Below are 26,323 nucleotides of genomic sequence, written 5' to 3'. Positions count from 1 at the left end.
AAATTAGATCATATACAAGTTATCTTACACTACATGAATAGTAAACATTGCAATACTATTCAAAGAGTTCAACTGTTTTAAAATTGCATAAAATGGATTAAAATAAAAACTTTGACCTTGAGAACCTTACGTTTTAGTAAAATGTAATATATCCTATTTATTTTGTTTAATGTAGAATCAATATCATTTTTTTAAACATATTTTTATATTACGTGCGGCCAAATATATGTAAACATCGTATCGGGTAGCCTATGTAATACACTGATAATAGCTTACGTGCTCCTGGAATACAGACCCATGGCTTACCCGCCATGCCGTCTCCCAGAGGAGTAGACCTCATTTTAAAAAAAGCAGGACAAGGCATTGGGGTTGTGGCAAGCCCCTTTCGAGACGTAAAGATTAAAGGAGCAGTGGGTTGTGCCACTATCGGGCTTTGAGTGACGCGATCATCTCGCTATCCCTCAACTTTGCCTGTTGCCAAGCTATGAGACAAGGGAACCGAGGTGGACGATCACTGCTGTTGACTATCATCAGTGACAGTCAAATTTCGCACAAAGGAAGAGATAGCTTGTTTATTTCACGCGATCTCCTGTACACCCCGTATTTTCGCGTACTTTTTGACTAGGCTACTATTTCATAAGAATGGTTTTAGTTTCCCCGCGGACTTCCGATGAAATAGAGTCTACATGAAGGCGTAATATCTTGAGTAGTGGACCTTTTCGGGTTCTGCGAAGGTATAAAGAGTTCTACGGAGATCCAAAATGCCGCGGAGGAAACAAGAAGCGCCCAAGCGTGCAGCAGGTAAGCCTTATACACGAGGAAAACACGTTAAAGGCGTTAGAGGATAGAGAGCAGATGTAACGATACCTTTGTTTTCACAAGCTCATTTACAGCCGCTGCATTTCCGTTTCCAGTTTTTTTCCAGCGATACTCTCCCCTGTCTCTCTCTCTCTCTCTCTCCCTCTCTCTCGCTGTCTCTCTCCCTATCCGCTGTAAACGGTACACTATAAAGTCCAGGCCTGTGGAATACATGTGTCAAGGAATTACTTTTAGGCGTTATGGTGATCTGAAAGACGTAGGCTACGCTACGCTTTTTTTTAAATTAAAGTGGTCGTCGCATTTACAGTAGACAAGACAGAATAGTTGGCTCGGGTATCAAAGTTATTGTTGCCGATTTACATCGCGTACTTTGCAAATTGTTACCCCTTTCGTGAGGCTACTTGATCATTTAGCCAGGGATAACGCGTGGGAAAACGATGTTCTCTTTCTATTTTGAGCGCCCGAGGCGTGCCATAAGCAACAAAGCTTTGTGAACATTTGATCCTGGCGGATAACTTTTTTTTGCACTCGGGATAGCGAAACAGGGCCTACCTCTCTTACATTTTTGGATAACATAAACAGTTTTAGCCCGGACAAAGGGAATTCGTGGACTGGAAGAACCCATAATCGACAGTTGCCATGTCTCATTTGACGGTTGATTGATTGGCTGTCATCCGGCTTTGATCTGTTCCTTCCCGATTTGCATCAGAAAATCACTCCCCCGTGCGCTTCAGACCCTTGACGTCAGATTTAAACCACTTTGAAAGTCCTGTGTTCTTTCCCCCTTTTTTTCCCTGTGTGGTGGTCAAGTGACTCACGAAAAAGTAAAGGGGCGATAATGTGGTTTTGCAATGACACATACGATTCGCACACACACACGCACACACACTCACACAAACTCTCTCTCACACACACACACACACACACACACACACACACACACACACACACACACACACACACACACACACACACACACACACACACACACACTACAGTCAATACACACACAGAAAAACTCACTCACTTTGAGAGAATGTCACATTCACATGTGCACAACCTCACTCAGTCCACTCTGAACAACACACAGACACACACACTCACTCAGCCAGTCAGAGTGGGTGGAGGTTAGGGGTTGTAAAAGGAGCTGTGTGCTATGTAATGGAGGGGAGGAATGGGTTTGCTCTGTCAGACTGGGCCGTCACAACGGCTTTGTTTCATGTTTGATTTAATTGTCTCTCCTCTGACAGGCCCATTCATCAATGGCTTTAATGGTCAATCAGAGACAGGCTGAGTGAGTGCTCCCATTCTGTTTAGCCATAAGCTGGGCCTGGGCTTTTATTTCATCAGAATGCCCCTGCCTAATGTACATGCTCACTGGCTCAGAGTGGCCGCAGGGAGCACATAAAGAATGACTGAAAGCTTTCTGATTTCAGATCACCGAAGAGGAGGATGTATTTTTTCATCTCTCACTCTCTCTATTTTTCTCTCTCTCTCTCTCTCTCTCTCTCTCTCTCTCTCTCTCTCTCTCTCTCTCTCTCTCTCTCTCTCTCTCCTCTCCTCTCTCTCTCTCTCTCTCTCTCTCTCTATCTCTCTCTCTCTCACACGCTCTCTTTCCTTTTCTTTGCGCTGGCTCTCTCTCCGTCTCCTCCTCCTTCCTTCTCTCCTCCCCTGCCAGCATCTCTGTATCGCGGCTGCCGATGATGCGGTGCGATAAAAGGGGGGGTCTGTAATACAGATCGTCTCGTGTTTTGAGAAAACAACTTCTTGTTTTCCCGAACGCAGAATTCCTCCTCGCTCGTTCATTCATCCACTCCCGGGTCCCTTCATTTTTCACCCTCCCCGCCAGCCCCCCCACACCCACCCCCCTCCCTCCCCTTCAGTAAGCCCCGTGTGCAGCTGCAAGTTATAAAGTTGTCAACTGTTCAGTGGCACACAAAGGGTGATGATGAATTGATTGCAGCACAGAGCGTGGTGATAGAGAGAGAGCAAAGAATAGGATGACAGATGATGGGTCTTGATTAGGGACTTGCTGGGGGTGGGTGTGTGTGTGTGGGATGGGGGGGTGTGGGGGGGGGGGGGGGGGGGCGGTGGAGTCGTCCCACTGCAACCTTGAGAGTTAGGAAAAAAAAGGAGAATACACTCCCTCACCCCCACCCACTCTCACACACACACACACACATGCGCCATTATCACAACCACCGTATCATATTCTCCCTGAAACACACACTCTGTCTTCTTCTCTCATTCCTCCTCTCTTTCTTCCACTTCCTAGTCACTTGTTTTCTTCCACTCCTCTGCTCCGCCCTTCAGCTCCCCTATCTCTCTCTCTCTTGCTCTCTCTCCCCTCGTCTCTATCTCTCTCTCCTCTCTTCTCTCTCTCATCTCCCCCCCCCCCCCCCACCCTGCTGTAGAAAACTTGTTTTGTCTGCTTCATTAGCAGTGCGAGACAATTAGCCAGCAGGCTGATGGAGACCTGACAGCCTCTGTGATTGGCTAAGACAAGCTCTGGGCCATGCCGGGCACCAACCCTTGAGGACGGGCTAAGCACTTTGATACCTCTCAACGAGTTCTCACACGTGACGGCCACACCGTTCGGTCCCATTGTAGTGTAACTGTTTTCAGCGCATGGGGTCAGGCCCAAGAGTCAGGGCGGATGGGAGGCGAGGTATGCGGCTAGGTAAACAGAGGCCGGAGTAGCACAGCCTGCAGGCCATGAGGGCCCGCTATGTAGTCACGGCCGGAGATTATTGTGACTGACCACATACCCTCCAGACCCGGAGCGGTGGGTTCAGAGCCTCCTAAGAAAGCTGTGAGCCTCAGCTGACTCAACAGGAAACACACCACTGATCTAGACTGACCTACGGCCGAAGAAGCGTTTGCTTTGTGTGTGTGTGTGTGTGCATGTGTGGGGGTATTTTTGTGTGTTGGGTCTGGTACTGTGGGTGTATTTGCAGTTGTTAGTATCACATCGTTTTGGAGAATGCGTGAGATCTTTGGAAAGTCTATGAGTGTGTGTGTCTGTCTATCTTTCTCGCTGTCTCTCTCCCTTCCTCTCTGGCAATACTTAAATTCACTCTGCTTCTTGCTTAACTACTGTCTAATGCTCCAAGCATTAGTGTAGAGGAGCATGGTCATTTCTCAGAGGGAGAGAGAGAGAGTGATACAGTGGGAGAGATATACATAGAGGGAGGATGAGATACAGTGAGCGAGAGAGCTCCAAAGCACTGGTCTCGTCTTTCTGCAGGGTCAGGATTATAGTTGCCAGGTCAGCTATGCCCGACTGGCAGCTATCACTCATGCGTGTAGATGTGTGGGTGTGTGAGTAAGTGTGCGGTTGTGTGTCTGTGCATGTCTGTGTGCATGCGTACGTGTGTCTGAATGCCAGTTCACTCACACCAATGGGCAAAGCCTATTGAATTAATAGGAGGTGTGTTGGGTGTGGTGGTGTGTGTGTTGTGTTGTGTGTGGTGTGTGTTGTGGTGTGTGTGTTGTGTGGTGTGTGTTGTGTGTGTGGTGTGTGTGTGTGTTTGTGGTTGTGGTTGTGGTGTGTGTGTGGTGTGTGTGTTTGTGTTTGGCCGCACGTGTGTGTCAGTTGCACACACTCACACACACACCCACACACACGCGCACTTGTAAGATTTACTGGGTTAAAGTGATGAAAGAAATAGCAAGCATAGAATTCCATAATTCCCAGCGTTTCCAGTAAGAGCGACTCCTCTTATAAAGCTTTCATCGCCACCACACTCCTCTGAACCTGGTTTTCCCCCGCTTCCCAGTGATCTAAAAAGCTTTCCCTCCTCAGAAGCTGAAGGGGCCTATGTAGTACACAAACATACACTGTAAACATGTACCCTTATAATTAGCAAAACATGTGTTAATACGCTGTTACAACTCCCATTGAACTGAAATGGGATGCCGTATGTTTGTGGGTCCCTGGTCTGTATCTTTGTAAAGCGGTGGAAGTGTGGGTTTTTGAGGGGGGGACTAGGCCAGCTAACCTGCTAACAGCCAGAAGCTAAACCACATTCAATGCTAATGTAGTCCAGAGCCTCGAGGCTATGACGTCATAAGAGTCCGACCAATTGAATCGCTAGGACCCGAACGTCGCATAACTTGAGTATACCCAATGTACCATATCGGCCATCCGAAGTTTGTCTGCTTTTCCAACATGTGTTCTTCCTCATTTTTGCACAATAATAAGCTCAAGCAAGGTAGAGTGGGTGTGGATCTGATAGGGTGCCGATGGGTGGGCATCGGCACGGCAACCTCCACGCTGGGCACGTCAGCCTAGTTTGCAGGGCCCTGTTGCTTGTGTACGTCTTGCTGGAATTCGGTGCGGTTGAGTCACGTCTGTGATCTATTTGTCTGATAAGTGCATACCTAATGAGTGTGTGAGCAGCGGTAGGGGTGGAAAGGAGGGGCTGTGTCTGTGTGTGTGGGGGCGGGGGGCAAGGGGTGGGGGGGGGCTGATGGAGTGTTTCCCGCAGGTATTGACAGATGCCTTTTTGTTTTTGCCATAGGGCCCTGACTCCATAAATCCTGCCCCTGTGTAAGGATAACAATGCCACCCCGCCAGCCAGCCAGCCAGTAAGAGAGAGAGAGAGAGAGAGAGAGAGAGAGGGGGGGGGGGAGTAGAGGTGAGGGGCGGGGACACATCCTCTCTCTCTCTCTCTCTCTCTCTCTCTCTCTCTCTCTCTCTCTCTCTCTCTCTCACTCTCTCTCGCTCCCTCTCTCATTTTTTTAACACACACTTGGCAGATGTCAGGCCATAGGGTTGGGGCGGTAAGGAGAGAGAGAGAGAGGAGAGAGAGAGAGAGAGAGCGAGAGAGCGAGAGAGAGAGAGAGCGAGAGAGAGAGAGCGAGAGAGAGAGAGCGAGAGAGAGAGAGAGGAGTAGGACGTCGAGGGGCCGCTCAACTGCCGCAGTAGTTGTCACAAACAGAATAAAAAAAAGCGTTAGCCGTCCTCTTCTTTTCCCCTCCGTCCGTGTCCCCTAGCCCGAGCTTCTCAGTAGCCAGGCCCTGCTGTCGGACTGAGGCCCTTAGCACGTAGCACCTAGCACCTAGCACGTAGCACGGGGCTTTCTATAAAAATAGTCCCTGCCGCTAGTGTTATGATAGATGCAGCTGCACCGTGGCAACAATTGGGGCAGGCCAGCTCCCTCGAATCCCTCCTCCTCCTCCTTCTCCTCCCTCCCAGAGGTAAGAGAGACCGGGGCCCGGTGGGACGTGTGCTCTTTTCGGAAGGGGGGGCGGGGGGAGAGAAACTGAGCCGGCGCTCCGGTCTTCGGGGGTCCTGAAACCCAATCCTGGGAGGAGAATAGCCCCGGCCATGCCAGAGAGCCGATTTCCTTTTCAACGGAGTCATTTATCACTGACCCACCCTTCGCTTCTGACACACTGACGTGTGTCATTTATCAAACAGGCTTTAGCAGACACACACACACACACACACACCACACACACTCTCACACTCACACACACACACACACACACACACACACACACATGGGGGAGAGAGAGGACACTGGGGAGCACAGGGAGAGAGAGAGGGGGGGGGGGGAGAGGAGGAGGAGTGAATGGAAAACAGAAAGGAGACGGAGGGAGAAACAGAAAATAAAAGAGAGGAGGAGAAGAGAGATGGAGAGGCGGTGGGAGTTAGTGGCGAGGAATGAAAAGCCAGAAAAAACGCAAATGCCATTTTGACGTGTGTGTGTGTGTGCGTGTGCGTGTGTGTCGGGGAGGCGGAGGAGGATAGGGGGGGGGGGGGTAGGTGAGTTTAACGGGAAGAGGGGAGTTGTATGAATCCCTCCAGGAGAGGCTTTTGGGAGGGGAGGTTCTCCTCTCTCTCTCCAGATGACACAGAGAGGAGTGAGTTACATGAGTTATGACTCCATGAGTGACAGAATGTTCCTTCCCTGACACGTCTCAAGATGTCTGTATGAAGAAGAGAGACCCGCTTTGTGAGTATACAAGTTGTTGGGAGCACCGTGTGCGTGTGTGTGTGTGTTGGTAGAAATGAATATTTCTGTACCTATTATGTAAATTTGCTGCAAATGACATGCAACGTGTGTGTGTGTGTGAGTGAGTGAGCGCATGCGTGCGTGATGCCATATGGTGTCTATGTTTAATGGTGCATGTGTGTGCGTCTGGGCTTGTGTGTATGTGTGCGTCCGGGCTTGTGTGTGGGTGTGTGTGTGGGTGTGTGTGCGTTTGTGCTTGTGTGTGTTCGTCTTTGTGAGCGTGTGTGTGTGTGTGTGTGTGTGTTCTGCGTTAGGTAGTGTTCATATCTGTGTGGTGTGTGGTTCGTGTGTGTGTGTGTGTGTGTGTGTGTGTGTGTGTGTGTGTGTGTGTGTGCGTGCTCCCTGATGAGCAGAGCTGACAGGTTTCACTCATTCAGCAGGCTGGCCTCTAAATGAACCCCAGCTACTCTGCTCTCTCGTGGCCCTAACAGGCTCTCTCCAAGATGGATGCTTCTTTAAAAATCAGATTAATGATGGATACCGGCCTTATAGTGCCATTCATCACCAGGAATATTATTTAGGCTGAGCCGTGTAGGGCTGTAACTGGAGAGCCAGGACGGGGAGAGCTTGACGTAGACACTCACTGTGTGATGGATGGTACAGAGTGCTCTCTCCGAATGTTACTAGACACCGGCACACCACAGCAGTGGGCCATAATCAGATAGCCCACGGATGTTTATCCCCGCAACTACACTACCCAGATTGCCTTGCCTGGAGGGGGAGCTTTATGACAGGCGTAGTCTGTCATTATTGTCATCATCATTATTCTCAAAAAGTTTCAAATAAAAGGAGAAACGGATTCTAAGATGCCCCGTTTCTAAGAAGGCCACACAAAAGCGACCGCTTCTTAAAGCGACAGCGACCACAGTGCAGATTATAATATCCTCTGTTGGATCCGCTGATGATTGTCTGCTACTTTCTTCTGCCCCTGAAGAGTTAATAAGTGTACAGTGGGAGGTCAAGCCAAGGCCAGCGGTTGTGTGTTCACTATTGCTGGTGCTGCAAAGGAGAGAGAGAAGAAAACAGGTTGTTTGTGCTTTTGTCCTCTCCTCGTACTCCTTAGCTCTCCTCCTCCTCACCTCCTCCTCCTACACACTGCTGTGATTTATGGTAGCCATCCATCTTCCAGGGTTGTGTCCATCACCTCCTCGTTGCTAGGCAATCATGGCAGCAGCTGTTTGTTGTGAGAGGGGTCGGGTTTGCCCCACCCACCCCCCCCCTCTCACAAACCACCATACCAGACACATATATACACACACACACAGACATACACACACACATACACACAACCAAAGTCTGTGTCTGGGTTGCAGAATCCAAACCAACACCCTGCTCTTCAGACCCCAGGGGTTGCGAGTACACAAGTATTACAGTCTCTCTAGGATGTCGAGCCCCTGCTGGGTTTAAACAGGGGCCAGTGGACAAAGAGCAGTTAAAATATATGATCCATGATATTGAGGACTGCAGTGGGAGAGAGACAGAGCGAGAGAGAGACCTAGAGACCGAGAGGAGTGAGACTGAGAGACATTGACCAAGAGAGAGAGACAGAGAGAGAGACCGAGGGAGAGAGAAAGAAAGAGAGAGACCGAGAGAGAGAGAGAGAAAGAGAGAGACAGAGAGAGAGAGAGAAAGAAAGATAGAGACTGAGAGAGAGAGACAGAGAGGGAGGGATAGCCAAACACTGTGTGTGATAGCCAGGGAGGGAGATAGGTGGCGGGGTGTGTAAGACAGCTTGGTGTGCATGGTGGGACCAGAACACTGCCTTCCCATGGAAAGTGCCCTCGCCTCCCTCCCTCCCTCGCCTCCCTCCCTCGCCTCCCTCCTCCTCGCCTCCCTCCCTCCCTCCCTCCCTCCCTCCCTCCCTCCCTCCCTGTCCCTGCCCTTGGCTTGGCACCTGTGTGTACGCTCCTTCTCCCTGTTTGTTCTCAGGTTGTGCCCCTCTCCTTTCTCTCTCCTTAGTTATTGTGGCCGTGCCAAGCGCCCAGAGCTTCCTCGGTCAGGAACGGGGGCTGTCTCGCTTGTTGTCCCTCTCGTCTGACAAGTGTTTAGGTAGGACGGCCGAAGAGGAACCTTTTCATGGGATCTTTTTTGTTTTGTTTTTTTTCGGGTGGGGTTGGATTTCACGAGGGATAAACAAGTGACTGTCCGGGGCCCGGTGGTCTGTGTGTTCAGCTGGCTCTCTGAGGTCCTATTATAATACGGCACAGCAACGCTAGCTCCGCGGCGGGGAAGGCTTTGTGAAGACGGCGTGTTTACATGCACACATGCGGTCTTATGTACCCGATGTATATTTAGGTCCACCACCAACTCACCTACAGTGTGAACGATGTCTGTTTTTCTCATCCCTCTCAGCACACATCCTGCACTACAATCGGCGGACATAATGTATTCACAATGCCAACGGGGGGGGGGGGGGGGGGGGGGGGGGTTGGGGGTATAACACATACAAACACCAGGCTAGCAAGCAGCTTGTGTATTAGCTCTGGGTATAAGAGCCCGAAATCTGCCCCCCATCCTTCGATTTGTATTTAAAAAAAAATTGACTTGACGTCAGCTCTAGTTAATTCTTTAATGAGCAGTGATTACCTGTTACATAGTTCTGCGTGGGACTCGGAGCAAGAGGGCTGAAAGGATCAAAGAGAAACTAGAGCAATCCTGAGTTTGATTGAGTGCATTAGTTTGACAATGTTATTTTTTCTTACTGAGGAAAAGCAGGTACTTCACTGATCTGCAAGTATTTTGACAGAATGAGGCTGTTGTCTGAATGAAATTATTCTAATCTATTTAAAGAGTTCTCAGCTGCTGGGGAACTTGAGAGGGAGTTGAGCTCGGCGCATTGTGAGGTTATTTATTTTTTTGATGCAGGCTGAGGTGACTTCCTGGTCCGTAGTTGTTAGGGGGGCCGTTTCCTGTCGGTGAGAGCCCCCCCACTGAGGGGCCTGTGTTGGTTTAAGGGCGTCAGGGCCCAGTTGAAGTACTGTACATGTCTGGAAAAAGAAGCCCGCGTCATGTTGTGACACATATTTTCTCTCCTTCTACCTCAGCCCCTCGTCTCCCCCACTCCCTGATCTTTCAATTCTCTCTCTCTCTCTCTCTCTCTTTCTCTCTCTCTCTCTCTCTCTCTCTCTCTCTCTCGCTCGCGCTCGCGCTCGCTCTGTCACTCTCGCTCTCTCAGACTTGAGAATAGTTTGGTCGACCCCTGGCCACCTGATCTTGTCACCTTTGTTCCACGGCTGAAGCTAGCTTCCTCAGCGATTAGCATTTTTCTAGTACACGTTACAAAGTACACCCACATTTGAGTGTTCAAAAATAAAATGCCCAAAGCCTTTTCTCTTTCACGTTTAACGGGACCACCGTGACACGCTGCTTCCTGCCTCTTGGCTGGGCTCACCGTGTTTACAGTACAGTCATCTGGGCATATGCACACCAAGTTGTTAACAAGATGACTGCCATATCCTGCGTAGTCCATGATAGCCTCCAACACATTCACACGTTCACTTGTGTAAACAACAACAACTTGTGTTTGTTACTGCGTCAAGCAAAGCATGCTTTTATATTATTTTATTTTACAGTGACGGTGTGGTGAGTCTGCCAACATACACTCCTTTCATCTCTCGGCTGAGCGCTAACTTCATTAATATTTAGTAGCAAGTACGGTATCGGCAGCTTTGAACGGTGGGGAAAAGTCTGCATTTAGATGAGTGATTTACACTACACTCAACAAATAAATTAATTGAAATGTAGATGGTACACTTGGTGCTATCAGAGGCAGTAGATTGTAAAATATTTTTATTGGATATGTTCAATATTATTACATTTCTGTGCTTTGCCATAGCATCAAAAATAAAATATATTTTCTGAGCTGGGAAGAAGTGATGCTCAAAAAATATATTATCAGTAAGGGTCCTTTCATCATATCTGCAACAATATGAGCATGTTGTCATAAAATAACATTGAATAATGTTGGTTGAAATTGACTTAAAAAAACATTTTCAGGGACTATAAGGACATATTAAAATAAAATACTGATAGAAATATTTCTCTTTTACCGTATAAATGATCATAGAATTGAGTGTAACAACACCTGGTTGAATTCCTCAACACCGAATTGCGTTTTCACAAGTTTAAACTGTGATTGATTATAAATATCCCAACAACCCATTTTGTGGTATCGCTCTGCTCTGGTTTCAACAACACTCCAAAGACAGATAAAGCCAAGCACGGCGTGAAAAAAAAATGGAGGAAAACGCGAATGGGGGGTGATCAGCGAGGGTCCTTATCTTAACAGGAAGTAGAGCACCTTCCTGCTTAATCACCCTGCCCCGCCCCCAGCGCGTCTCTGTGTCTGCTGCTCCTGATGGCCACAGCAGAGCTGCCGCAGTGCTCTATCACAGGAGCTCTTCCTCTCGTCTGCGCCCCTTATGTTTATGAAAATGATACTCGGCAGGAATGCCTTCTGCATGCCAAGATATCACTGTCTTTCTTCATCGCCTGCCTGCCTGCCTGCCTGCGTGCGTGCGTGCGTGCGTGCGTGTGTGTGCGTGTGTGTGTGTGTGTGTGTGTGTGTGTGTGTGTGTGTGTGTGTGTGTGTGTGTGTGTGTGTGTGTGTGTTGTGTGTGTGTGTGTGTGTGTGTGTGTGTGTGTGTGTGTGTGTGTGTGATGTGGCAGTGGGATTCGGGTGTAGTGTTTGAATCTGCACACTTAAGTGGAATTTGTGTTGATGTGGTGTGTGTGTGTGTGTGTGTGTGTATGTGTGTGTGTTTGTGGCAGTGGCAGTGTGTGTAGACTAACATGGTACACCCCCACACACACACAAATGCATTTGCTTCCACAGCTCAGTATTCATTCACGGAACCTAATGATACTTGTCTTTCCCCCACATGGCATTGTCACATTTTATCATTACAATACGCATTAATCTGACCGTACACACGCGCGCACACGCGCGCGCGAGCGCGCACACACACACACACACACACACACACACACACACACACACACACACATCCGGAAAATGCATGCACTGGCCGTACAGTTTATGTCTGGATATTAGCGATGACTGCATCTAGTGTTTTATTCCATTTTTGTTTTTTTCTGTCTCTGAATGAGCCTCTATGCTGCCTTCACCTTTTATTAGCTTGATAAATCACCTCTGTTGTCAGTCAAGCCTGGGAGAATAATTGGATGTGGTTGTCGCCTTGTGTGATGGATTATCAGTCATTGGGGATTAAATTAACAGATAGTCCTCAGACATAATGGTTTTTGTTTTGCATTTTAAATTGCCTGGGAGCACCACTGCACTCTCCGGGTTTTTATAGCCAGTTCTCTAAGACCTCCCTTGCTATCTCAATCTCTCCTCCTCCACTTCCCTCTCTATCTCTCCCCCTCACACACACACACACACACACACACACACACACAACACACACACACACACACACACACACCACACACACCACACACACACACACACACACACAGGCTTTCGCCATTTCACATCATCAGGCCTTAACAACAAATGAACAATAACCTATGGGGACGGTGCTATAAATGTACCAACGGGGACAAGGGAGCGAGGGAGCGAGAGAGAGAGAGGGAGAGAGGGAGAGAGAGAGAGAGAGAGGGAGAGAGAGGGAGAGAGAGGGAGGGAGAGAGATCTTTGACGATTTAAAGAATAGTGATAGTGTGCAGTGAAATGGGATGAGCCCGGTAGTTGTTTGACAACTTAAGGTGAAGTACTCGGTATGCCCGAACTCCTGATGAGAAGAGTAAAGTGGCCCTGGCAAGGGGGGGAGGGGGGGGAGGGGGCGAGGGCTCAGCTGATTGGATGGGACGTCAGCGAACCAGCTGGTCAAGATGTTAACGCGCTGGCCGGCGCCTCCGCCTGACAGCACGCATCACGCTTTAGAGACGCCATCTCCAAAAAACACAGAAAGCCAGGAACACGCCGGGCAGCGAGCAGCAAAGAGAAAGGGGATTTAGAGAGGAGCAGGAGGAGGAGGGGGTGTGTCGTGTGATATACTTCAGCCCCCCCCCCCCCTTGCCGGTTTCTCCAAGCCGTGAGCGATATCTACCCCCCCCCCCCCCCCCCTGCCCTACCCCGCCATCCACGTCCACATTATCATAATTGTGTCCGGGACATGAGGGTCCGGCGAAGTGATCATGTCATTTTATTTACACCCGGCTCGGCCCCCCTCCTTTTACAAACGACATGCCACGGACTGCCAAGCAGCGCTGGGGGCCCCGGCGACATCTTTTGATCAGGGCTGTCGGGCCCCATCAGCGGAGAATGGCAGGTAATGGATACCCGGTGACAAACCAAATCTCCGGGAGGTCGGAGACCGGGGCCGCACCTGCCAGGTCTCCATTAGGCCTGGCCTCTCAGCGGGCCGGCCTGCTGCCGCTGGCCCCGGGGCCCAAATCAGAGCCGCGCCGCCACGCCGCCGCCTGGAGATTGGCTGTTAGCACTGGAAATGGGAGCTATTTCAGCTATGACATTTCTGTTTAGACTGGATGTCTGTGTGTGTGTCTGTGTGTGTCTGTGGATATATATGTGTGTATGTGTGTGTGTGTGTCTGTGGGGGTATATGTGTGCGTGTGAATGTTTGTGTGCGTGTGGTCGTTGGTTTCGTGAGTGCGCCTGCATTTCTATGAGCGCATTTATAGTTTGTTTGTTTGTTTGTGTGCGCGATTAGGTTTTGAACGGTGTGGGCCCCACGTTCTAACACAAGCCGTCGACATGCACTCACACCTCACACTCCGGCTCATGGCATTTTCGTAAGAGCCCCACCTCCTGGGTTTAGAGAGCTGGTTTGTTTGTTTGATCCTCCTATAATGGGTTTTGGTTGTGTTCTCCCATATAGAGGGGGAAGTGTCTGGAATGGAGAGGCGACACCCCCCCCCCCACTGTACACAAGGGGGTCCCGGTGAACCGTGTGGGTGGGCGGGTCGACGTGTGTGTGTGTGTGTGTGTGTGTGTGTGTGTGTGTGTGTGTGTGTGTGTGTGTGTGTGTGTGTGTGTGTGTGTGTGTGTGTGTGTGTGTGTGTGTGTGTGTGTGTGTGTGTGTGTGTGTGTGTGTGTGTGTGTGTGTGTGTGTGTGTGTGTGTGCAGGGTCCCGGGGATGGGCCTGTCGAGTCGGGAGACTGTCACCGTTCAGAGGGTAGGGGGGGTTGTGGTTGAAGGCTGGTGGTGGTGGTGGTGGCTGGGGGGGTGGGGGTGGCACATTATCCTTCTGAGATGAGTCAGAACCAGGCATGGCCCAGCAGGACATTTTCACAGCTCACACACACACAGTAGAACGTGTGTGAATAACACACACACAATCACACAGAACACACACACACACACACACAAGAACGCATGCTTGTCTTGAGGTGAGCTGTAGATTGCCCACATGCAAAGTGACAGGTTGCTTATGTGGTTCAAAACCCCCTCTCTGACCCCCCCCCCCCCCCACACACACACACAAACACACACACACACACACACACACACACACACACACACACACGCATGCAGGTCACACACACCTTCTTATTCACTCAGTATATTTGTCCCACTCTTTTAATCCCCCTTAACTCTGAACGATTCAATTCATTCATTCATTACTCTGTTTATGTTGACGCGACGGGGTGTGCTCAGTGCCTAAAGTGAAGTATTTACATGACATCAAGCACCAGTTTTGCAGCAGCTTTGAATGATACGAGCCATGGATATATTTCTGTTTGGCTGGGGGACATCTATCCAACATGTGAATATTTTGGTCTTCTATCCTTGTCTACTCTAAGTTGTCTGACATCTTCTCCTTTTAAAAAGTGACATCACATCACTGTGTCTGCATATGCAAGCGTGCGTGCCTGTATGTTTGTGTGTGTGTGTGTATTTATGTGTTTGCACGTGTGTGTGTGTGTGGGTGTGTGTGTTTGTGTGTGTGTGTGTGTGTGTGTGTGTTTGTGTGTGTGTGTGCGTGCTTGTGTGTGTGTGTTTGCGGGTGTGCACAGTGTGCAAACCCAGAGAAGAGGCTGATGAAGAAGCATCAGACATATTAACTGACAGATGGGGGTTGATCCAACTCATTTATTACCCCAGAGGAGAATGCCACAGCGAGATTGGGCTTCATTAATTTCAGATTTAGTTTTCATTTCAAGCTGTTGCGCCCTGAGATAAATAAAATGGCGCATTATGTTTTTGCCAAGATATTTCTTTTTTGTTTCCCTGCAATAGAAGGAGTGAAAGTAGAGAAGGCATAAGTTCCGTGTGGCTGGGGTAGTATATAAATACAGACTCGCCTGGAGGAAAATAACACCTCAATGGTTGATGAGGTGAAATGGGATGACTGTAATTTCTCAGCTCGGCTTTAAAGGCTCCCACACAGATGGCTCATTTGTCCCTGGGAGTCCTCAGGCACACATAGCAGGGAAACTTTTCTCCAGTTATTCTAACGTACTGTGTTCACCGCCTGCGATTGAACTCATCTCCTCCTTTTCTACTCTTTGTCTCCCGTTTTTCTCGCAGCCTATTCTCCCGAGGATGGACCTGAGCCCGCTGCAGGTGACGAGGAGGGGAAGGCGGAGGGCCCGGTTCCGGCCCCCCGGGGTGACCCCCCTGTGACTGATGACTTGGTCGAACATGGCAGGGAGGCGACTAAAGAGCCGGGGTGTGACCATGAATCAGTCGGGACCGCGGAGTACTCTGTTCCCGAGATGGACAGCGACTCGCACGTGAGCGAAGCCAGCGACCGTCTCTCAGACTTTGAAAGCCCCTCCATTAAGGCCGAGAGCAGCCCGGTGGTGGCGTCCACCAATGGAGCGGCGCCGCTGTCGCTGCCTCCTGTGATCGGCATGGACACTCTGGAGCAAATGAAGGCCATCTATTCAAGTTTCCTGACCAGCTCCCTGTGGTCACCCCTGAACTTTGTCCCCACGCCGACCCAGGCGCCGCCCACGGTTCCCGTGGAGAAGCAGTCTCGTAGCAACAGCACCAGTAGCAGCAGCAGTTGCAGCAGTAACAGCTATGATTGGCACCAAAGCGCCATAGCCAAAACACTTCAGCAGAACACTCTGCAGAGCCGCATCCCAGCCCAAGGCTCTGAAGGCAGCCTGTTCAGCACGGTCCAACTGCACAGACAGAACCCCAGGCTGTTTGGTTCCATCTTCACAGGGGCCAGTAAGTTCCGCTGTAAGGGCTGCAGCGCTGCGTACGACACCCTGGTGGATCTGACGGTGCACATGAACGACACTGGCCACTACCGCGACGACAACCACGACCGGGCTGGGAACGGTTCAAAGCGTTGGTCCAAGCCCCGTAAGCGTTCCCTACTGGAAATGGAAGGCAAGGAGGACGCCCAGAAGGTCCTGAAGTGTATGTACTGCGGCCATTCGTTTGAGTCCCTCCAGGACCTCAGTGTCCATATGATCAAGACCAAACACTACCAGAAAGTGCCTCTCAAGGAGCCTGTGGCCCCTGTGGCAGCCAAAATAATCTCCTCAAAGAAAAGGGGATACGTGGGGTTGGATCTCACTGCAGCCCCACGGTCTAGAGAAGGAACCCCGAAAGGAAAGCACTCACAGGCGGATCACAGCGAATCAACGCAGAGGGCCTCCCCTTACACTAACACCAATAACCGCCACGGACACCAAAACGGTGCCAGCTATGCTTGGCAGTTTGAGTCTAACAAGGCCCAGATCCTCAAGTGCATGGAGTGTGGCAGCTCCCATAACACACTGCAAGAGCTGCGGTCACATATGATGGTGACCGGTCACTTCTTGAGGGTGACTAACTCGGTTGGCAAGAGAGCCAAGCCTTTTGCAGAGTCCACCTCCCCTAGCCCAGCTAGAATTGCCACCCCAACAGAGGAAAGGGTGCAGTCGGTCCCACTGGCACCTTCCACCTTTTCCCCTCCCCCACCCACGACTGCTGCCACTTCCCCTGCCGCCTCCCCCCCTCCTCTCAAAGAGATCAAGAAGGAGGAGGTAGAAGAAGAGTGCACCACTGATGAACCTATCATAAATGAGAAAGAGTCAATTAGGGAGGAGAAGGATTTTGACGGAGAGAAAGAGGAAAAGTTTGACATCACTAAATATAATTATCTCACTGAGGAGGATCTCAAAGGAAGTCCCAAGGGGGGGTTAGACATCCTCAAGTCCCTAGAAAACACTGTAACAACTGCGATTAACAAGGCCCAGAGTGGTAACCCTAGCTGGGGAGGCTACCCTAGCATCCATGCAGCCTACCAGTTCCCCAATGCCCTTAAACTCGCCCATGTCAACACTGACAAGAGCACCCTGATGAAGTATATGTTCACCGGGGAAGGAACCCTCTCCTCCCTAGCGAAGAACCAGCCTCTAATTTCTCCACCCTCAACCCAGTCCTCCCCCCTCCCTAATAACAACTTCCAGGCCATGGAAGAGCTGGTTAAAAAGGTCAGCGAGAAAGTGGCCAAAGTGGAGCAGAGGGTGAGAAGGTCCTCCCCGAAGACAGAGCTGCGGCTCTCTCCCTGCAGCAGTGAAACAGCAGAGTCCACAAAGGGAGTGGGAGCTGACTTGCCTCACGACTGGAGGTCGGTAACTCCAGCAAACAGTGAAAAGGGAAGCTACGACGACCGTGCCTCCCCGGCAACCGAACCCAAGCGGGACGCGACCGTGACGTCTCCACCGGCACCCGCCCTGAACAGCAGCACTACCATTATCACTGGTCATCCTCCCCCAGAACAGCCATTCGTCAACCCTCTAAGTGCACTTCAGTCTGTGATGAACATTCACTTGGGCAAGGCGGCCAAGCCCTCGCTGTCGAACCAAGATCCACTGAGCCTCCTCTCCAGGCTGAGCCAGAGCATGGCTGAAAGGGCTGCTGTGGCAGCTCCCCAAACCCAGCCCAAAAAGCCTGAATCCATTGTGGACCGTAGCATTTCCAAGCCCAGTGACGACCAACCAATGGATCTGACGAAAGGCAAAAATGACAGAAACAGCTCCCTGGGTTCCACCCCTCTGACCCCATGTTCAGCCGCCTCTTCCATCTCCCCATGCTCAATAGTTACCCCTGCTAAGCTAACAGTGGTGTCTCCTTACACATCCAGCAGCCCTCTACACGAGAACGCCTTGTCCGACATCTCCGACATGCTGAGAAACCTGACGCAGTCCCAGGATGTGGCTAAGCCACCGTCAAGGTCACGGATCCCGGACAGGGGTCCGGTCGTGGGCTCCACCGCAGAGGATGCGGAGGGGGCTCTGCACGGCCACAAGCGCAAAGGCCGACATTCCAACTGGAATCCCCAGCACCTGCTCCTCCTACAGGCCCAGTTTGCGTCCAGCCTGAAACAGACCGCAGAGGGGAAGTACCTCATCAATGACCTAAGCCCACAGGAGAGGATGCATGTTTCCCGTTTCACAGGCCTATCGATGACTACTATCAGCCACTGGCTGGCTAATGTCAAATACCAGCTGAGAAGAACTGGCAGAACCAAGTTCCTGAAAAACCTGGATTCAGGGCAGCCGGTGTTCTACTGCGGCGACTGCGCCTCACAGATCCGTACCCCAGCAGCATATATATGTCATTTGGAGGCTCACTTGGGTTTTAGAATCAAAGACCTCGCCAAGATGTCCCCCAAACAGACTGTTAGGGACTCCCAGGCTCTGACGGAAAAACTCTTGCCCATGGAGTCTTTCATCCCTCCCCAATCACTGGATGACAGCAGTAGTAATGGGACAGTGTACCATTGCCAGCTCTGTATCCGTAAATTTGCCAGTAAGCACGCTATCAAGCTCCACCTCAGCAAGAGCCATGGGAAGTCCCCAGAGGACCATCTGCTATATGTGTGTGAGCTAGAGAAACACTAATTTACATTCAGCTTTCAAAGTACATGACATATATGTAGAATTACTGGCAAGCAACACCCCCCAACCCCCAACCACCACCCACCCACCCTACAGATTATTGTATGAAAATGCACAACACCATGAACTATTTAGCACAAGGTGTTTATATCCATTGGCCTATTTCAACTTTTACTTTCTCTACTTTCATTACACATTTCACATCTGTGTCATCATTTCAATGTATGGGTTAAGGATATATTCCGCCTGGATGGCATTATATCACCAGTGTTTTTTATCTCCGTTGCTTTGTACACCATTGGTAGGGGAAGACAAAGAGGACAAAAAACTTGACGATAATGGCGACTGTTTTGACTAGAAGGTTGACTAGTTTCTTGATATCGAGTAAACGTATTTATTTAAAAGATTTTGTGTATTTTTTTTTATTTGCTGATAGTCTGCATGTAAAATCAAGGTTCACTGCAAATGTTTTTTTATAGTCTTGTCCACATTATTAAATGTCCTTGGTATTTGAATTTAACATTTTGACACTTAAAAGAACATTCAAATGCCTGGGAAAGCTCTTAAGAAGGATCTGCCAGACAGCAAGATAATTTAATCACCTGTCTATATAGTTTACTTTGTATAGCATTTCATTTTCTTGTTGATTGTAAAGGCTGCCTCATTCTTTAACATTTAGTAAGGGGCAGTGTATCTGGGTCTCTGTAAAATGTACATACAGTATATAAGCTTACAACTTGCTGTTCAATTTATGCATACTTGTTATATTTCCTAATTTAAAAGGACTATGACTATCCACTGGTGCAGAGCCTTTGAAGAAGACAAAAATGACATTGTTTTGCACAATAGTTTTATAAATGTTATTTGATAAAATAGAATACAAATATGTTAATGCCTTGTGCTTCTATGATTAAATGGACTTAACTGCTGCATCAAGCTTCTGTGTTGTATTTTATATTCATTAGTTTAAAAAATGTGCTCAGAGTACATATATAGTGGTTTGTGCTGTTTTTAGGAAGATAGGCCAGACAGATTGTGAGTTTGCTGTTTTATCCAGAAAATAATAATTCAATTGGCACATGCTCAGAGCAGATTGATTATCCTCCACTGGGTTTAAAATGATCACAATGGCGCATAACACAAGAATATATTTTTATGGATACCTTAAATATCTCTAGCTCTGGTGAAATAAATATCTCTAGCAATGGTTTGTTTTAAAATGAACAAACCTTTGTTCTAATGCTGATCAAAATACATCTCCACCTCAACAGAAACCATACAACATTAGGGAGGGAAAAACCCATAAACCAAGCTCTTTTAAAATCGACTCCCCTCCCTCTTGTAAAGGTAAACCACGAAATCCTATGAAACAAACGGCAGGCATTTACATGCATCACAGTAATTAACCCCTAGATTATGTCTGCACCCCACAAACGCTGCTGACCCCGACAAGTGCAGTGTCGCCCGTACGTGTATATTCTCTGTGATCTCCGTAATTGTTGGCGCATTGTTACCGCGGTAGCACGGTTCCCCGCTGCCTGTATATGCCGTCTGGCAGGTGGTGTGTACTGCATGTAAACAGCCAGATGTTACTGAAACGAGCCACCAGAGAAAGAGGAGGGGGGAGGGAGGGAGGGAGGGATGGAGGCAGGGAGGGAGGGAGGGATGGAGGCAGGGAGGGAGGGAGGGAGGGAGGGAGGAGGAGGAGGCTTCTGCTGCAACAGCAGGTAGTGGGCTGATTACCACAGGGGGCTGGGATGCCACCAGGAGCCCTGGGCACAGACAGCAGCTTCGGATCCCACCTGGACTGCAAGGCTGTCCGATGGAAGAAATAAAAAAAAAAATGCAAATAAAAAAAACGAAGGCAAATCTTATACGAGCGCAATGAGACAAGCTGACTGAAACATGGACAGATGTTATTCGCTCCGTGCGGGCCTTTGAATCTTAACAGTGTGGCTGGCAGGTGACGAGGAGGCAGACTGCAGTTATAGCAGGGAACACAAATCAGTTCTATGTTCTACAGTTAACATGGAACAAATCCGTTCTGTGTTAAGGCAAGAATTTAATATTAATGATCATTCATAATGAATCAAAGAAGATGTTTTGAAACGGGATCGTGCTGCTGGTTGTTTAGGCTCCTCCCAAACACATGCAAACACCCGTGCATGTACATGAAAAAGGCTATCGTATACATTTGTCTTATCTAAACACGCCCGGGGACACCATGTTCTTTGTGTTTAATGTTCCTTGGGCCAGCTTGTCATGACTGACTGACTGAGTGACTCGGGGGCTCTCAAGTTATCCGGGGGTTGCTATGGAAACGGCCATTTGCCCAGCCTCTAACCCTGCTCACTCACTCAGTGGAGGACAGCTCGAGAGCAGCGCACCCATTTACTCTCTTAAATCTCATCATCTCGCTTCAGTTCCTCCCACCCGGGAACAGATTAATTAACACACACACACACACTGTGTCCTGACCCCGTCTTCTCACACAAACTCATTACCGCCAGAGACTCGCTCCAGGCCCTCCGTCGTTTAGGATACATTGGCGCAAACGCTTTTGCCAGAACCTAGCGATGACTCACGTGTGACAAGCAGAATAAAGCCTTTAACAAAGGGTGATAATTGAAAGACGTCTAGATTCGGACCGCTAGCCCATGATAATGCCCAGAACCTTTTTCATACCCCCCCGCCCCTGAATGTCTGGAGTGTCCCTGGACCTCATTGAGTCCGGAGACATATATGCCCCTCTTTCTTTCTCAGAGCCGCCTTAACGGCCATTGAGAGGTTGTTGTTGTTTTCTTCTTCTTCTGCTGCTGCTTCTGCTGCTGCTTGGCCCTTTCTTCTTCTTGTGTTGTGCGTTTGGAAGCAACGGTTTCCTAGTGATGGAGCCCGGCAGAGGGGGGAGGGGAGGGGGTGTTAATGAGATGGTTGACACTTTGGGGGTTAATGAGGGGCTGTAGGGAGAGGCCTAAATGATTGGACTTCTGCTTGAATGAGCTTTATAGACACGGCCAGAGGAGAGCAGGGGCAGGAGAAGGAGGCTCGGAATACTGTAGCCAATTATTTAGAATGGAGGGTGGGGGGGGGGGGAGAGAACGAAATAGGACTCCTCGAGATTGTTGTTTTTACCGAGATAATAAAGAGGAGATTAGATCGGTCGTCCGTTGTTCTTGTGTCTCCAGCAAAAATCCTCGAGAGCAAAGTAGAGCAGCGATACTCGGAACCACTCCTCAATTGAGGAGAAAAAAACAGAACAAAGTCAGCTGAGCAAAGAGCAGAAGAAAGCAGGCGGACAGGACAAGAGGAGAGGGATAGGAGGAGAATAACCCCACCACCACCACCTTCTCCTCCTCGACCCCCTGCCTCCCTCTCTCCTCCCAATATCCCTACACCCCCCCCCCCCCCACTTCCCCATCAACTCATGTCACCCCTCTAATGAATATCAGTTAAATTGCTCCGTGGATCTGACGACTTTTGGATGTCAATGTGATTTGTGTGAGTGTGGCGGATGGAGCGGCCCGGACTAATGAAAGGCGAGCCGGGCCTGACAGAGTGATGAGCTTCAAGCCCATCAGAGCCATCACACACAGCGGTGGCTGACAGCGGCCCCACACACACACACACACACACTCTCACACACCCTCACGCACACACGCAGACATACACACACCCACACGGCCAAGCACAGACTGTGTATAGAAAATGGCCGCCGCCGCTGCGCTACAGTGCTGTTTGATGTCCTGGGAAGACAATGATGAAGACCCTCATTCCAACCGACCCACCCACCACCACCTCCATCTTTATTGTGAGTAATATCGTTTTCTAAACATACAACCCCCTCTGGTACCTTGATGCTTTACTGTGTACCAAACTAGTAGCAGTATTAATATGTGTTGCCCAACCAATAACCTGGTATTTTATTATCCGCAATATCTATATAAGGACTTGGTGGTTGGACTTGGTGGTTGGACTAAAAAGTGAGGCGTTGTGTGCCTATAGGGTTTAGGAGACATTGTACTCAGCATTGTCTTGCGTTTGCATTCCTCCCTTTCAAAGATGACGTGATGTCTCCTGACAGATGCAAAGAATTCTCGCCGGCTGAACTGAGACCACGCTCCACCATCAGAACCCGGGCCCGCCGTCTCTCTCCGCCACTGTTCAGGGGGGGAACCAGCTCGGGGAGAATCCAGCCATTGTTGCGCTTGTGTTGTTTGGATTCGCTGTACGTGATTGTCATTTGTCAAAGTCCATTAACTTGAGCTGAAGGAGACGGCGTGAAACCTTTTCCTTCAGAAAAATACAGAGAAGGTTGAGTGTGGGGGACAGTCATGGGGGATTTGGGAAGGAGATTGAGGGAGCGAGAGAGAGGCAGAGAGAGGGAGAGAGAGGGAGGCCGCTAGAGAGAGAGAGAGAGAGAGGCCGCTAGAGAGAGAGAGAGAGAGAGAGGGAGAGCGAGAGAGAGAGAGAGAGAGAGAGAGAGAGAGAGAGAGAGAGAGAGAGAGAGAGAGAGAGAGAGAGAGAGAGAGAGAGACAGACAGAGGCAGAGAGAGAGAGAGAGAGAGAGAGAGGCAGAGAGAGAGAGAGAGAGATGCGTTTAAGAAGGCCTGATTCCCAAACACGATTTCACTAGTGGGTAAAGGTTTTATGCCAGTGGGCTGCTGCAGCCTGAGATACCTGTCAGAAGCGTTTTGGTGTGATATCTGACAGATTTGCTAAAGACACTCGTCCCAGGGCATTACTCTATATATCGTTAGTTTAATGCACAATGACATGAGCAATTATGGTGGGGCTGGATGCTCAAATAGCATGTCAAAACCTGTGTATCAATCCATTAGATCCTGTCTCGCAGCACATTAAGTGGTACCTTTAGCTATCTGTTCGGCACGTAAAGAAAAATGCTGACGGAATCGGAAACCATCCTGCGACGCCACGCACAGTGCAGCTGTCCTTTGAAGGCATGAGGTTCTCTCTCTCTCTCTCTCTGGCGTTCTCTCTCTATATTTCTGTCTCTCCCTCCCTCTCTTTGTCTGTTTTCCCCAAAAATGTCCCCCCCCCTCCCCCTCCTCTCTATATTTTCTTTTAGAAACGATTTCCTCCGGTATCTCTGTGTCTGTGACGGTGGCTGTCCTGGCTCATCCGTGGGCGCCTCAGAGCATGAGAGGTAAACATGAGCAATGCCTCCAGATAATGGCCTGCATTGTTTACTCAGGGCCCCGGAAACGCATTTACGCAAAAACCCTAAAATGCATTTAGGAGGAATCACTCACCCGGGGGTTGGCGGTGGGGGGGAGAGGGTGGGGGGGGGGGGGGCGGTTGGCGTAGCCGTGGTGGTGACGTTGTTTCACTGGTTCTCTCACCCGCAGGGAGGGAGTGTCAAAACACACTCATAGATTACCCTATCACGGGCGATAAGAGCGTGTGATGTATGCCGTTTTCGGAGGAAATACATTGATACCCTCAGAATACACACACGGAAAACACATGGGGTCCGAGCGGACACACACACACTCTCTGTGGTTTTCTTTCTTTATCTTTTTTTTTTCTTTTTCTCTCCCCCCAGCTCGGTATCCACCTGCTTTGTCTGCCGTGTCAGTAGGGGGGCGGTGCTCCGTGATATAGTGGCGCCTGTCCCAACGACCTCTCCTGTCCTTGCGCTGAGAACACAGCGCCTGGGGGCGTTGGCATGGTGGTAGGAGGAGGTGTGTGTGTGTGTGTGTGTGTGTGTGTGTGTGTGTGTGTGTGTGTGTGTGTGTGTGTGTGTGTGTGTGTGTGTGTGTGTGTGTGTGTGTGTGTGTGTGTGTGTGTGTGTGTGTGTGTGTGTGACTGCCTGGCACATCTCCTGGCACCACGTGTGGCATCGCGTCCGTGCTCTGCCACCACTCGTGATGGATGTGGCTGTCGCTGGTGCCACCTTCATGAAATCACTTTTTGATTTGTTGTCATGTTTTTCCTTCTTCCTTCGTTTGCCTCCCCCCCCCCCCCCCAACCTCTTAGTTGGGTTTTTTATGGCTAATAACGGCCTCTGGTCAAGAGTGATTCAATTAACCTTCAATAAATCTGGGGCAATAGCACATCAGCGCAAGTTTGTTGGGTTTATTTATTTGTGTACATGTGTGTGTGTGTACATGTTATGGATGTGTTTTCGTGTTTTCTTTTGCGTTTGCCTGCATGTTGCTTTTCAAGGGTTGAAGGTGTGTGATTGACGCAGTAAAATTGGATGTCCATCTCTGGCTCCATCATATGAAAAACAGATGCCCATAGCTGATAGGATGCTAGATACTAAATGTGTCATTTCGCAGAAAACACACATCAATAAACAGTGATTATAAATCTGACAAAATGAATTTCATCTGTCATTTCACAAAGCCGCGCACTAGAGTGCTCTGATCACGTTGCATTAGCGCAGAGCTGTTGAATGATTTCAAATCAAATTAAAATCCATTTAACTTTCCTTCTGTTTCACAACCACTTATTATTCCAGAAGAGCCCGAATCTGGTCAAACAGAAAAGGCGTTTATTTTGTGTGCGGAAAACTCCAGGCGAGGTTAATTTCCCTCTGACTTCAGCGGTAGCAGATGGCTAGGCTAATGTCAGGCACAAAGCCCAAATCCCGCACAATTTACTTTCAACATGGATGCAACAATTTCCAATTAAACAATCCCAATCTATATAGTGGAGGAAGACTAAGACTAATTGGAGCTAATTAGTCCCTTTCCTGAAATATGTACTGGCTCCCACGTCCTCTAAGTCAAAAGCCTTGGCACTCGAGTCCAGGAGAAGGGAAAGACAAACTCAGGACATCTGCTTCCTCTGCCTCGCCGAGACAGCCTCTCGACACGGCAGACATTTTGACAGAGGTTGTCAGGGCGATCTGACAAGACAAGCCTCATGTTTTATCAAAGCTGTACGAAAAATGTGCCGCCGCAGACGCCGCCGTCGCTCTCGCTCGCGTCTTCCGTATGTCAGTCTGTCTGTCTTCTCCCCACGTCCGCCGATCCAAGGTGTCAGCCCGAGATCGCCCGGGAAAAGCAGAGGGGGCGAGGGAGAGAGAGAGAGAGAGAGAGAGAGAGAGAGAGAGAGAGAGAGAGAGAGAGGGCGAGAGAGGGAGAGAGAGAGAGAGAGTGAGAGAGAGACAGAGAGAGAGAGAGAGAGAGAGAGAGAGAGAGAGAGAGAGAGAGAGAGAGAGAGAGAGAGAGAGAGAGAGAGAGAGAGAGAGAGAGAGAGAGAGAGAGTGAGAGAGAGAGAGAGAGAGAGAGAGAGAGAGAGAGAGAGAGAGTTAGAGAGACTGACATATATAAACAGACAGACAGACCGACAGTTAGACATACATGTAGACAGTGAGTGAGAAAGACAAAAGCACGGCTTAAAGGGAGGCAGACAGACAGATATATAGACAGTGAGTGAGAAAGACAGAGACAGGGGATAAGAAGATGGACAGACAGACAGACAGACAGACAGACAGACAGACAGACAGACAGACAGACAGACAGACAGACAGACAGACAGACAGACAGACAGATAGACAGTGAGTGAGAAAGACAGAGACAGGGGATAAAGAGACAGATAGACAGACAGATAGGAATACTGCGAGTGAAAAAGACGGATCAAGACGGAAAGGGAGGGTAAAGAGAGAGCAAGAGAGAGCG

At 49.4% G+C, this 26,323-nt stretch overlaps 1 protein-coding gene across 1 annotated transcript; it reads left to right on the top strand.

Moving 5' to 3' along the window:
* The first annotated feature begins 427 nt into the window (after positions 1–427).
* tshz3a (teashirt zinc finger homeobox 3a) lies at positions 428–19,996 on the top strand. Its single transcript, XM_056599286.1, has 2 exons — positions 428–801; positions 15,358–19,996. Exons 1-2 carry the CDS (start codon positions 762–764, stop codon positions 18,675–18,677), a joined length of 3,360 nt encoding a protein of 1,119 aa, XP_056455261.1. The 5' UTR covers positions 428–761; the 3' UTR covers positions 18,678–19,996.
* The last annotated feature ends 6,327 nt before the right edge of the window (positions 19,997–26,323 follow it).

The sequence above is a fragment of the Gadus chalcogrammus genome, chromosome 9 (assembly GCF_026213295.1).
Source record: "Gadus chalcogrammus isolate NIFS_2021 chromosome 9, NIFS_Gcha_1.0, whole genome shotgun sequence".
In the NCBI taxonomy this organism is placed as follows: domain Eukaryota; kingdom Metazoa; phylum Chordata; class Actinopteri; order Gadiformes; family Gadidae; genus Gadus; species Gadus chalcogrammus.
Note: the sequence above shows the minus strand (reverse complement) of the source record. Positions and strands in the feature narration are given on the sequence as shown.

What these genes read in the sequence shown, in the direction of transcription:
- tshz3a (XM_056599286.1), top strand. Translation starts at nt 762, where the DNA reads ATGCCGCGGAGGAAACAAGAAGCGCCCAAGCGTGCAGCAG. An exon ending in AGCGCCCAAGCGTGCAGCAG is followed by an intron (nt 802 to 15,357) that starts GTAAGCCTTATA and finishes TTTTTCTCGCAG; the next exon opens with CCTATTCTCCCGAGGATGGA.